Below are 14,816 nucleotides of genomic sequence, written 5' to 3' on the forward strand. Positions count from 1 at the left end.
TGTCGACAGATCCAGCTTGGCACAGTGACAGTTTCGTGCCAAAAGGCTTCGCCAAAGGTACGCTAAAAGCTCGCCAGCTGAAACCAGGTCTACTGTCAGCACAGGCAGAGCGCAGCCAGTGTAAGTAGAAGTTTGGCTGACCAGCAGACAGTGCGCACACGTCACCAAAACCTCACAGGCAGGTTTCCAGAATATCAGGCACATTAACAATAAAATAAATACTCACAAAAACCACTATTCAATGCAACTATCTGCAATCAGCACATAAATGTATCTCTATATCGACTGTCCCGTCACATCTGATGTCAGATCAAAGGGGATTGGCGCCGTTTGGCACCGTTTGGCACGCGTAATGGAAACCCAACCTGATTTGATTAACACAGCTGCAAACTAATGAGTTCACATCCCTCTCAGCCAACCACAAACAGCCACAGCATCAGATACGGAGTATATATTCAGCAACTGTCATCTTAGAAAAGTCAAAAGAAAAGAAACAGAGTGAGACTGCGAGAGAGAAAGAGAGAGCGCGTGTGCACAAGAAAAACGCAACATTGATTTACAATTGTGGTGACCTTCTCCCAGCATACCTTTGCATCATCAGCCCGTGGAGGTCTGCTCGCAGTTCTGTATATTCGGAAACTGCGAACTTGGACCTCCCAGACCAAAACATCAGTTTCCTCCTGGGAGAAGTTTGGCTGTCTGACGCCGCTGCTCTTTTCTGCCATGGCGAATTGAGTAAACTCTCATTATGCCTTCGCGCGGCACATTTAAGGGCGAGGAGAGGGGCTCATTTGATTGGTGTGATGTGTGTAAAACCCACTCCACGCCTTCTCTCCTCCCTCTTTCCGACTTGCGCAGGTAGGAGGGATGGAGGTGGGAAAGAGGAGTAGCTGCTCCAGCACGCACCGTGTGCAAAATCCGCCTGGCCACACCCAGTTGGTGAAGCGCAGGTGCGCTGTACCTCCACCTCACCCGGTCTGCGAAACTAGAGGCCTAAACCTTTAATGTTTGTTCAAACACAGTTCTTTATAGCTTATTACCAGTGAAGTAGTTTATTGCCTCAGATGACTTCAGTCATTTTTATCAAGTGTTCCTAGACACATCTGTCAGTCTCCCTAGCCCTGAGACCATTTGAGACATATTTCATACACAGGTTTCAAGAGATATAAAGTAATTTATCAGCTGAATCACCCTGGGCATGTTGAGTCAATATCAGAGGATCTCAGTGTGTAGTGATCTGTTGACTGTTTTCTTTTAGCTCTGTAGGGAGAAGAGAGTCTCATGATGCAGTGAGGGCATGCATCTCAATGCCCTGCCCAGGAATGTCCCTGAATGAGATACAAGGACATACTGACATCATCGGGGACCCGAAGGTAGATTAAATCATTACCTAATACAAAAGGGCAGTTATTTTATTGGTATGCTGCCAGTTTTAGTTCTAATCACAAAGATGTCTTTGTAGATAGAAGTGTATACCAAGCCCATTTTTATGTAAAGTATGGTTGTTAAAGTAAAATAACATTACCGTAAGTGCACCAGAAAGATACGATTAAAACAAAGACAACAAAAGACTGATCTTCAGCTGGACTAATAAAGGCAACAAAAGACAAAAAAAACAAACAAACAAAAAAAATGAATTGTACTTTAATGGTTTCTTTTTTTAAATACAGTGGGAGCAAATGAAAACAGCAAAAATACTACATGACTGTCTTAACAAGTGAGATGTACTTCAGGCTGATTCCACCAACTGTCCCTCAAACCCTCTTACATACAGTTTCATCATTCGGCCTTTATTACCAAACTTTATTTTAAGACCTTTAAATTTATCACTGTGTCCATAATTTCACCATTGGAGCCCAATTTATTCATCCAAAGAATCTATCAATAATTTAACAAGTGAACCCATCAAGTTTTGAAGAGTCAGACACACTGTGTTGTAGTTTGAATATTTGATTATTAGTTTGAGTTCAAAATTTGTAAAACTGTGTCCATAAATGTCTCCACAGAGGACAGCTTGTAGAAGACGATGTCGAGCAAATACAGTGCCATGTATTGGTCAAAAGAAGGAATGTTGATAGCATGCTGTCAGTTGAGAGATTCAATAATTCATTACTTTGTCACTTTATGAATCTGACACTGTCAAGGTCAAAGTGTTCATTGTCAGCTAGTGCCATACAGGGATTACTACCTACAATGTATATGCAGAAGTGTGGAAGAATATGTAGGTAACCTCTTTTTTGTCCTTCTACAAAAACACAAAGATGCAGATGATGAACCTGAGACCTGATGGTGAAAATGGATCCACAGTGAAGAGCCCCAACCAGGATGCTGTAATAGGTCAGATTTTTCTATTCTCTGTTGTGTAGAACTGTCCATAATTACTTACATTCACTGCAATTAGTAATAGACCCCTCGTTGAAAATCTTGGTACCTGAAAACAAAATGTAGCTAACTTTATGGGAATGTTAGCTGTGCTAGCATGCTAGCCTCAAGGTTTTATCTGTGCTTACCATTTTACAGTCTGCAGGAAGAAGTGAAGACCAAATATGACAAATATGTGTAAGTTATAAACATGATGAATATGCTATAAGCAGTCAAACAAACATGCAAAACGGTGAATTTTTTCAGTGTGTGCTTTTTCTTCCATATTTATGTTCATTTTATTTGTTCTATATTTGCATTTGTTTATTGTTTCGGGTGGCAGTTTGAACTGAGGCAAGCAGAAACCATTTCACCACGGTTATATTTCACGCCGACTTTGCCCTTTGATGGGGATATTGTATATGGCTTTGACCGCTCATCTTCACAGCTCCATGCACTGAAAATTTGCATGCACAGGCTCATCCAGTCGGGATGAACCTATTCATCCTTGTGGGGGCCTAAGCTCCCTTTTGGCCTGGCCTAATAGAAACTGATGTGAAGGAAGATCGACTGGATTGTTACTTTAGAGCTGGTGATTTTGAGGTGTAGTAAGGATGGGATTATCTTTTGTACAGTGCTACATCTTGAAATTTAAGTCAAAGTTTACAAACTTTACAGTATACATATATATATATATTAACTAAATTGAAAAAGATGGACAAACAGTACTGCTGCTACAGATTTCGGGGTAGAACAATTTAACAAGCTAAGCTTTAGAAGCATTTTTAGTATGAATGGAATCATTAGTAAAGAGCTCATTTAATGAGAGCCATAAGACTGACACTTGTCAACTACACTCATTTTTCTGTACAGTATGTTTTATATAGTGTGGCATTACAACAGGTGTTTGGTAATATGCAACACACTCCACAGGCCTTCATAGCCGACCTTAGACTGTATAGAAGGCTTACTTGTAGCGTACATGATAGTTAGTTTAGCTCATGCAGTCTGGCTCTCCTGAGCTTCTTCGAGCTTCTTTCTTTTAATTTCCTCATGCTTTGGGGTAAATTGCTTCTTAACCATTAAGTTAGCCAGAAAATTCTTTTTAGGTGAATGGAGAGATAAAAGATTCAGGCATATTGGTTTAAACGCAAACTGGTTTGACCTCATGGGGTCCTTAGATGGAAAAACATGTAATTTACACCTTGTTCCCTTTTTAGACAATACAATGGAAAAACACATTATTCCATCACATTATGAAACTAGAAGGACACTCACAGAGTGCAGACCTCCAAGGGGCCCAGATGACCTATCTCTCATTGTTTATGAAAGTGCAAAATAATTTGTATATCTGCCCTGTGATTCTGATCCACTCCAAAATGTTATGTTTTCTTTCTTGACCCATGCTACAGTCGTCCACCAAGCTTGGTTACCTCCCTAGCAGAGGTAATAACAAACAGCAATGCCAACCAAAAAAAAAAAAAAAAAAAAAAACAGACCCTGTATCATCCTGCTGCCAGTACTGGTGTTTTCTCCAGGCTAGGGTCTGCTCAATCTGGAAATCCATCCGTTTAAAAAAAAAAAATAATAATAATTTTTCCTTCCTTTTTTTTTCTACATTATAAATTACAGAATATGTTGAGAAATTAGGGTCTGCTTGTTTCAACAGTTTTTTGGATCTAATGATCAGGGCTCTTCAGATAGAGATCGACTGTCCTTGGATCCCTTTTGGATGGGTTACAAATAACCTTGGGTGCATTTGAATTGTGTCTCATGTTTTGAAAATTAATTCATGAACATCAGGATTGGGTAGGTTTTCCGCCTGTCTGTTTTGGATTTTGCCCAAAACTTTGTACCAGAAAGAATCCCAAACATGTCAAAACACTTGAGGTCCATTTGGCTTGGGTTGACAGACCACTCAATGACAATTTGTTGCAGATGTTATATCTCTCGCTCACTCCAACCCATACACATGCTTGTTTCCATAACTGAAACTAGATATGGCAAATGAGTCAAAAAAAAAAAAAAAAAAAAGACAGAGGGTGAAATTAAACAGGAAATAAAACTTTATTTGGTCCTTATTTCATTGCGGTCGCTTACAAAATTAAAAAATAGCAGCAGATAAAACTCTCCACATTGCTCGGGTAGAGGGTGGTGACAGACCCCGCTTAAATTTCATTGGCCAGAGTGACACCATCAGCAAGGCGCTGCAAATATCAAGCGTGTTGGATATGGGCAGACGCCTGCCCTCAGGGGTTAATCACCTCATTAAAATTTCAGCACTGCACCAGCTAAGCAAGCTCATCCAAGCCACTGCTGAGTGAATTAACTTTGCCTTCAGCTGTGAGCTGAATTATACCATCCAGAGTTGGCATAAAGTTGTTGGGCCTCATGTAAAGTTGACAGAGCAGTTTTCAACCTGATCCTTGAAACTAAGGCGACACAAGGGTTAGGGTTAAAAACAAAAATACAGAATACAAAAATAAGTACAGTTCAACCAACAGTAAAATAATGTATTTTTACACTATACTGAGAAACTACATGTGTGGATCTTTGGCTGTAGCTGTATGTTATATACAAGTTGTGTTGCATTTTGTGGTGCATTACTTTTCGTAGGTTAACGTACGAACAGTGCATGAGAAAAGCCAGAATGTCTCCTTTCCATCTACTAAAAGCATTGATGCAAATGTTGTTTTGGACCATGACTCACCAAATGAGCCGGCAAAATAAAGTGCTAATATCAGACAGGCCATTGGTTGAGCTAGTCAGCACGTTGATCAGCTTAAAAAACTATCAGGAAATGTTTGGATGCTTAATGATGTATCTTTATTCACACGACAGCTAGCAAGAGCTGTCAGTCCATGTCATAAGCTTTTACTAGCACAAGTTTGTTTACATTATGCCTCGGTGCTCTCACCAGCTCAGCTGTCAATCAGCACATACGCTGCCCACCCAGTAAGAGGGTTAGAGAATAAGGAGCCATCTCTTGTAGCTTGGTCACTCTAACTTTTTTTTTTCCCACAACAAATAGGTGCGAAATTCATGTTTTCAGGTGGACTTTAAGGAGGGGTGTGTTGTCATACCACAAAACAGAGATGAAAGCTTTACATATTCTCCCTCTTTTGTCCTGTTTGTTTGGCTTTCTTTGTTCCTTTGTCCTTAAAAAATTAATACATATTGTAGGTTTCTGTCCAGCTTGTATTTAGAAACATGTCTACCTTGTTTACTTTTTGCAAGGGCTGTCAGCATTAATGCATTAATTGTGATGTGATTAAGGTCCGAGCATAAGGCATTAATTTTTTCTAGTAGCATTAACCATGTGTTACTGTTTTGTCCCATCATTGTAACCTCACTTATAGTCAAGTTACCACTGTCATGGTGATGAAAATATGGGCTTTTGAGTGGCTCATGTAATTTTCAAGTTCTCCAGGTGGCTCCATTGGAGAGTAAGGAGTAAACAGAATCCTGTATATAATGCAGTGTAATGTTTTTGTGTTAGTACCACATTCTGTACATTGGACACAAGAATTTCAATTTAATACCTGTAAAAGAAACTACAGCTGGACTGTTAAAGTGTACACCCAACTCACTAATGGTGTAAATTATAAAATAAACACAGCATAAACTACCATGTTATAAAAGAACAGACACATTTAACACATATAAACACTAACAAAAAGTGACATTTGTGTTTTGGAACATAAAACAGCAAACCTAGCTGCAAATTACAAACTACTCAGTCCAGCACAAGGCGTGATGGGAAATGTGGGTGTAGCTCCAGGAATTGATGAGAAGAACTTTGTCTAGTTGCTAGGCTAATTTATACAATGTAAAATGCCATAGGCTTTTGCTAATGATATTAGTTTGTTGTATTTGTGGGGAAAATCTGTCCAGCAAAAGACAGCAAAATAAGAAGTGTTTTATATGTGAATCATGCAAGTTCTAACAAAGTCGATTTGTGTAACTGTGTTTGAAAGTGTCTCTATGAAGCCATGTTTAATGTGTGTTTTAAGTGTGTTTTGAATCAATCAAATAACAGCACACAGAAACTTGACTGCTGACTAGCTTTGGAGGTGTAACTGCAGATCAGACACAGCATTGTACAAGTATATTGTGTATTAAGGGGACGTCCTCAGGTTGACATGTGACCAGTCATAAACTTTACCATCGGGGGAACAATAGTTTCATGCACACAGGACCTGTATGAATCAGAGAAAGCAACTAAACTGGAACTCCTGAAAAAGTGCAAATGTTGTCACATTAAGCGGAGATTATTGGACGTCAGTGGGTGATCAAAATTAGTTACTGCACTTTCTCAGTGTGGAACTGTTTAATCATTTCAAAAGAAAATAACAATTAACAACACAAAAAAACACTGAATTTGACATAATAAGCACTTTGAAGTTGTCTCGTACCTCTAAGTCATGGTTTAAAGACCACACTGTTGTAGCAGTGCAGCACTGATTTGAAAGAAATACACCTAAAAGTCAAGATCATAAAGTAAATTCCCAACCAATACACTAAAAATAAATAGATAAAAATAAAAATTATGTTTGCTTCACCTTGTAAATATGGACTTCAAAATTGTTTGGAAATGCAAAATAATGGAATTTTAAACATGGTTAAAAAAATGTGATTTATCATGATTAACTGTTCAAACACTGCGATTAATTGCAATTAAAAAATTATTTCTTTACATTAACATTCTTTCACTGAAATAAAGGATTTTGCTTTTGTTTTGCACTGCAACCTGATATTCACTAACAAGAAGGGGTGTAAATCACCAGTTTCATCACAATACCATATTATATCGATTCAGGGGTCTGCGATCAATATTGGGCAATATTAGCCTAAATGCCCATTTAACACAGTCTATTGCAAAAGACGCTGCCACCCCTTTCTTTTTTACTTTTGGCCATAAAACACATAAACAACACATAAATAATAAGTAGGGCCCGTCTGCAACGCCAGGGATTAGTACGCCAGGGGCCCCGCCCCTGCCTGCCGCCCAGCACACAATGCACCCAACCCCAATTTCTGTCCCTACAGTTGGTGGGCCCACAGGCCCCATGGCCTAAGGCCCAGCCACCAGATGCTTGCTGGTGAGCTCCCCCCGGGTCTGGCCCAGGAGGAGGCCCCGGTATCCCCATACTGAGGTACTCGTGTACTCTGCTTCTGAAAAGTCTGTTTCATCGAGGTCTTTGAATCACTCTTAGTCTGGTCTCTCCCCCAGGCCCACTTTGACTTGGGAGACCCTACCAGGGGCTATTAGCCCCGAACAAAACAGCTCCCAGATTCACAGGGACACTCAAACCCCTCCACCACGTTAAGGTAGCGATTCTCGGAGTGAGGGTAGAATGGAGCGTGAGACGGATCGACGGGTCGGTACGGCTTCTGCAGTGATGCGGGCGCTGCGCTGGTCCGTCGTAGTGAAGAGGGAGCTGAGCCAGGAAAGCAAAGCTTTCGATTTACTGGTCCATCTCCGTCCCAACCCTCACCTATGGTCATGAACTCTGGGTAGTGACCAAAAGAATGAGATTGCGGTTACAAGCGGTGGAAATGAGTTTCCTCCGTGGGGTGGCTGGGCTCAGCCTTAGAGATAGGGAGAGGAGCTCGGACATCCGGAGAGAGCTCGGAGTAGAGCCGCTGCTTCTTCGTGTCGAATGGGGTCAGTTGAGGTGGTTCGGGCATCTGACTAGGATGCCTCCTGGGCGCCCCCCACTGGAGGAGTCCCGGGCACGTCCCACTGGTAGGAGACCCCGGGGCAGACCCAGAGCACGCTGGAGGGATTACATATCTCGTCTGGCCTGGGAGTGCCTTGGGGTCCCCCAGGAGGAGCTGGAAAGCATTGCCAGGGAGAGGGATGTCTGGGGTGCTTTGCTCGGCCTGCTGCCCCTGTGGCGTGACCCCGGATAAGTGGATGAAAATGGATGGATGGATGGATAAATAATAAATACAGAAAAGTTCACTTTAAACTGACTCCACTGACACAAATAAAAAAGCAAATGGGATAAGTTAACCATCAGAGCTTTCTGTCAGAGAGACCTTTCTGGAAGAAATCTTTTCATTTTAACCCAAACCATCATCTTTTTCATAAAACTTAAGGAATATCTGTCTTAAAGCCCTGAAGGCAAACTTCTCCAAGATCATTCAACAAAATACAACATTCAGCTGGCGGACATTTTCCTCTTTTCATAGCTTAACAGATTACATGCAGTGTTATTATTTTTCTTACTCACCGGTGGTTAAAGTCAGTGCATCTCCTGACAGAACACCTCAGTTGAATTTCAGCCTGCATGCACGGTTTTTCAGCCGAATGTTGTTAAAACAGAGCAGCTAATGTTGCTAAAGCAAGAAGCTAGCGGAGTGAGCTGCTCCTCAAGGCAGGTAATGTTACGTTGTGTTATCTCGTAATGTCATTGTTTAGATAGGCCATGTGCTTTGTCTCTTATCCTGTATTTTCTCCAAAATCCAAAATATTTTGCTTTGCTGATTTATTCCCGAGTAAATAACTTTATGCTCATCGTCTTTCTCTTTGCTGCTTGCCATCTGCCTGCTGCTGTTTGATAGTGACACAGACTTTCAAAATAAAAGCCTATGCTAAAGATGACGATATGGATCAGTGTTTTCACTTTGCATCGATGTGATTGGATCGTTGATCATTAAATCAATATATCGATCCAGATTGATGGATCGTTACACCCCTACTAACAAGATGCCCTTTAAGTGAAGATGAGAACATGGATTCCTTAAATTTATGCACACACGACTTCGCTTAACTACCCTTAGTCTATTTAATAAACAACATAATCCTACAAGTACAACATATTATTACCTCCACCAAGGAGGTTATGTTTTCGCCGGCGTTGGTCTGTTTGTCTGTTTGTTTATCTGTTTGTTTGTCTGCAAAATAACTCAAAAAGTTATGAATGGATTTTGATGAGTGGATAAAATAATAAATAAAGTATATCGTCTGACAGCCTCAGCAGCAATTCCAATTTCTAAAAAGACGGTGAAAATAGCGCCATCTGGTGGCCGGAAAGCACGTCTTGTTCTACTTGCTAAATATTGTTGTAATTCTAAAGTTGAAATTAATGTTCTGTGTTGGAAAAAAAGAAAGTGAAAAATACAAAAAACATTTTATATTCTGTGTTGGTACAAAATAAAAATGAAATAAATACACCACAGTGTCTCCACGGTGAAGGCATGTATAACCTAATAATGATAGTGATGCAAATAAACTAATTGTGATGCAGGCTGCAAAATCTGATGCAGAGGAGGAGGGAATATCACCTACTTGGTGGAGGTCTGCACTCTCTGAGTGCTTTTCTAGTTATTATTTTTATTTGTCTTATTTTATTATTATTAGCATCATTACATTTTACACATAGTATGTGTTTTTTAAATGAAATCAGAAGATTATTACTGCAGTGTTGTCTTGTGACATGGAGCAGTTATTTATTAAACTTGGTACAACAGAGAGGGGATGTGAGGAGGACAACAACCTCACCGCCTATGTTAAAGGCTTTTTGAAGCTAATCAATTCTGAGCCTCTGTGAGTCTGCCTTCCCAGGAAAGACTGTGTCACACCGGTTCTTGTTAACTTCCAACTAAAGACCAAACTAATCAATAAAGTCTCTGTTCTATGTCTTCTCAATTCTTTTTTTTTCTTCTTGTTTTCAGCTGGGTCAAAATAACCATTTTCATCTCAAGCGGTGCTTAAATTTTTAATACATGGAACCTGCAGTCATCATTTAACTATAAAGGGTGTTTGCTAGGATGTGTCCCCAACTCAAGCTCTAAATGCAGCTTTTCTGAGCTAGTGAGATTTTCTCAAAGCTTCATATGCTGACATTTGTAACACATTTGTTACATGATGTTAGTTGATTATACAACTGAAAAACATTACACATAAAACTGGTCCTATGGTCCTGTACTGTATGTGTCTGTGTTTTCATAGCCTAATAAGGCTGCATCGCCACATGCTTGTCACATTTTCCTGTAATGTGACAACTCTGAAAAAAACTAAATTAATTTGAGCACTCTAGCTTAAAAATGAAACAAGAAAAAAGTGAAGAAAAATGAGCTTGTAGAAACCCAGAAGAGGGGTGTAAAGTCTCATGTGTGTGCGCCTTAATTAATAAAGGGGGAGCAGCTGTTGCCTTTGCTCCAGCGTGAGATTGCCTGCAGGTTCCTGCCACGGGGTACATATTAAAACATGAGCCTGCATGACAACAGCTAGAGGATATCTTTTCTTATTTGGATTTTGTGCACACTGGACGGATGACTACTGTGACACATCTTGTTTTGTTTTAGATTTCTACTTTTTGTTTTGAAGTCTAAAAGACTCTGAGAGCTGAACAGCAATGCAAATGATACAAACGCCACATATTCGAAATGTAAGCTGCAACATAGGTTTATTCCTCTCACAATAATGTGTAATTCTGGAGGGGCAATGTCAGACTTTTGATTAAACAATGCAAATTCTGCATCTTTCATCTCAAAGATGAAAACATCACATACAACATGTGTGTTTGTCAGTTGTGCTTGATATGTTCCACATAAAATACACATATTTGAAGTGTATTGAAGTTTCATTTCATGTCCCATTCTGTGCATTTCATATTCACAGTGTGATCAATGCATGCCAGTAGTCGCACCCATTAAAAAGCAGTGGTTCAAGTGAGCTTGATTTGCATTGGCTGAGTCATTCTCTGTGGCAGGGCTACATATGGTGTAATTAGCAAAGTCATTACCCAGTCTCACACTTATGTGTAATTAGATTGTACTGAACCACCATTTTTCAACTTGGCTTTAAAGAGGAAACCATGGAGCCAAGTGTGAGTGAAAAAAAAAACAGACTAACCATCTGTTGCATGTCTGCTTTGAAATGACCAAAACACGACACTAGAATCAGCTGCTTAGTGCTCAAACAGTCAGAATGATGTGGCAGGAATAACAAGGAGGCATAAGGGAAACAATCATATGACACTGCAGAGGCAATCCATTATTATTGATTGATAAAGCTGCCCTCATTCAATACTGATAGCTCTTTCACTGATTCAAATCTTCAGTTATCATTTCAAGCACTTCAGAATAAAGAACAGTTTATTTTCCATGTGGAACAGCTTTACACAGACTTTCCTTCAAATACTGGTGCAGAATTACAGCCCAGATAATATGATGAACAACAGTCAATTATTATGTTAGTGCACATATATTTTAAAGGTTTCTTCAGTGCCACTTCAACCATGGTTACCCTGTTGTTTCATTCCTGTTCTCCCTCTCTTTCCCGGGACCCTGAGCCACTTCAACTGTTCTCCTTGTGCCGCAGGCTCCGGCTGCAAGATGCGAACGTTGGACAGTGGAATTGGGACCATCCCCCTTCCTGAATCCTGTTCCTTCTTCTCCTCTATCCTGCACCTTCTCCCCAAATCCTCATCAACCCCAGAACAGTCCCTCAGTCCTCCCAGTGTCCCTGGTTCCTCCAGTGAGGATGTGTCTCCTTCCCCATTACCCCGGTGGAGGATACCCTCCAGCTTTAAGGACAGCAGCCATTCAGGGGTGCCAAACTCCCTCTCCGACTCCTCCATGACCCATATCCAGTCAGTGCCTTTCCCCACTGTGGCCTTCCTCCAGCCCATCCAACCCCAGTCTGAACCCATTGTGACCTCTGCCAGTTTGTGTGATACCCAGAGCAGGCTACCCAGACCACCACCAGGTATGGTAAAGCCAAAGATTTTTCCAGCAAGAATCATGATGTATGGACTGAAGTAAAGACGATGCTCAACGTGTTTTCTCCATTAAGTGCTGTGGGCCTATTATTATTATTGATTCTAAATTGTTGAATTAGTCTAGCCAGTTCTGAAGAACAGGACTTTCTTATTTTTCTGAGGTTTGCTTGTAGTATTCCAAGTTAGATTCAACAAACTCTTAACTGCACAAACGTGTTGTAAATTGCTTGTTTCAGTGTGAATAATACCACCTCTTTATGAGTTTGTGTAATTAGCACCCCTACTGTAACATAGATATGGTCTGTTACTAGTCATTGTTAGGGGGCGTGGCGAGGGCAGAGTTGGCGATGGGGAAAACAGTCCTTTCCCTCAGCCTATGAATAATGGGAAAGCTTGGTTTTTGAGCTCACATAAGAGCCACTATTATATTTACTATAAATGTGATTAATTAAATTTACCATAATATCAGTATCCTATCCTATCCTCCTCCTTGTAAGGCTGCCTGTTCCTCTCTGTGTAGGCACTGATAAATGTTATTTTAGGTTGTAGGGTCAAAATGGCAGTTTTGTAGTCTGATCCAGATACATAGTATAGGCTACACAAGATACATTTGTCACCATGTTAGATAGTTTTTAAAGAAAATGTTTCCAATTTACATGGTTCCAACGATATTGTAACATTTTACAATATTGTTGTGTGGCTGTTGGTTGATAAGGACCTGCATCATGTTGGATGAGGACAGAAGTTACTAGACAAGGATTGATATTTGACAATGAGCTGAAATCAATATGACATCATAAAATTGATTCACCCTTTAATGCTTTACTACTGTAGGTGCCTCTGTGCTGCTTCTAAACAACTCTGGAGGTGGAGTTTACTAACTCTGTGAATGCAAAGCTTTTCCATTAAACTCAAAACTCAGCTCGTCAATCAAAATTAAAAATTAGGATAAAAAAGTAATTTTATAGACATTTTTTCATATAACAAATTGCACTGTATAAGCTATAGAACACGTGGGAAATCTGTCAGCCATCTGTGACTCTCCTTTTAAAAAAAAGACATATAAAATAAAAGTTGTATTTGGGTATTTTACTATTTATCCACAGTAAGAAGTACATCAAAAAGATACTAAAGCTACATTCTTACATGAAGAAATGCAAGATCCTCTCCTGCCATGTTCTCTGCTTCAGTTTAAAGTGTGTTAGTGAAATTGAAGGAGCACATTTCTATATATATCTACACAAAATAGACTACTGAAAGCAGCAGTGATCTTGGTGTGTCATTACAATAGCCAGCGCCTTCATGACTACGCTGATAGCTTTCATGCAGGAGGACGCAGTATAGACATGGCCTGCTCAGTATGCTAATCACACAGCATTTGCCAAAGAAACACTCATTTTCACTGTCAAGAGGAAAGATGTATTTTGCATATGGGTGGTTCTTAATGAGTCATGTTTTCAGATTGAAGCCCCAAGGGTTCTCCACCACACACATAATATGTATTTTCATTTGCACAGTTTCAGAAGGACTATGATAGTGGGATGAACATGCATACACTAAATAAGTTGGTGCTCAGTTAAAGTAGCTGTGTCTCGCTTCATTGACTTTATGATTTGAAATTGATTTGCAATCTGTTCCCATTCAGATCTTACTTAGAAGTGTATATATATGCGTAAGTGCATATATACAGCACAATTCATCATGAGCCATGTTGTGGCTGCAATAAAACAAACAAACTAAAAAAAAAAAACTTTACAGCCTGCAAAAGCTTGAGAATGGAAACCGCTGCTTCTCTACCCTGTCAATGATCAATTTTGCAGGATCAAAAATAATGGTACTTCCAACAGCTCATAATTCCAAAGCTCCAGTGGTTCGAAATACAGTATGTACCACTGGACCAAAAGCCCATTTGTCCTAGAATCAGTTATCCCAAATATAAACATGAGGAGTGTGACTGGTTAGGGTCATGGCTCATCATGCTCAACGTTAGACATGAAGATGAAGCTGGCTGGCACCTCCTGTCCGTACTTTGGTTCATTTCATCAATCAATCAATCAATCAATCAATCAGTCAATCAATTTTATTTATAAAGCCCAATATCACAAATCACAATTTGCCTCACAATGACAGCATCCTGCATAATAATTTGCCATGTGCACAATTGTTTTCAGGATATTGTGCTGTTATACAAATGGCCTTTCATTTCAATTGGACATTTTTTTTTAAGACTATCGGAGCTTCACAATTATTAGCGGCCAAAGGTGACACTGGCAGGTTTTTTGAGTTCTAGCTAGCTGATTAAAGTGACATTAGCTCCAAAAGTATTTTCTAAACACTGTCTCCTGTTGACTGTCTTAAATATGCACTTAATGGCTACACATGTGATATCTTACTAATATACTTATAGGCTGAAGCTACATGCCCCAGAAACAAAAATCAGCACTATCACCAGCTGATTATAAATAACATAAAGAATAGAACAATAAAGAAGGCTGTCAAAGTTACTTAAGATATAAATAATTTATTTTTCATATTTTCAAATAGTAACTACAGTATGTCTCACTTTTAACAATGCTAGAGAAAAAGCTTGTAGGGTGAGGACTAACCAATTAATATCTTGTCTGGTTGGGGTTGCTTAAGTATGACTTAAACCAAATCTAAGAAAGAGCTGTTAGTGTTAGCCTAAACTGCCATGTGATTCCTTGCCTTGTAAGTAATGCA

At 39.8% G+C, this 14,816-nt stretch overlaps 1 protein-coding gene across 3 annotated transcripts in view; it reads left to right on the forward strand.

Moving 5' to 3' along the window:
• Window positions 1-14,816, forward strand: part of LOC117251514 (nck-associated protein 5-like) — a 110,821-nt gene that overhangs the window by 86,791 nt on the left and 9,214 nt on the right. The window contains exons 10-13 of one of the 3 annotated variants that reach the window (XM_033617903.2): window positions 1,259-1,373; window positions 2,262-2,337; window positions 2,521-2,559; window positions 11,696-11,819. In XM_033617903.2, coding sequence (XP_033473794.2) covers window positions 1,259-1,373; window positions 2,262-2,337; window positions 2,521-2,537 — 208 coding nt within the window. In that variant the 3' untranslated portion in view covers window positions 2,538-2,559; window positions 11,696-11,819. Of the gene's footprint in view, window positions 1-1,258; window positions 1,374-2,261; window positions 2,338-2,520; window positions 2,560-11,695; window positions 12,083-14,816 lie in introns of those variants that run through there. The other 2 variants (XM_033617901.2, XM_033617902.2) reach the window with 2 other exon arrangements.

Source organism: Epinephelus lanceolatus, chromosome 14 (assembly GCF_041903045.1).
Source record: "Epinephelus lanceolatus isolate andai-2023 chromosome 14, ASM4190304v1, whole genome shotgun sequence".
Taxonomy (NCBI): Eukaryota; Metazoa; Chordata; class Actinopteri; order Perciformes; family Serranidae; genus Epinephelus; species Epinephelus lanceolatus.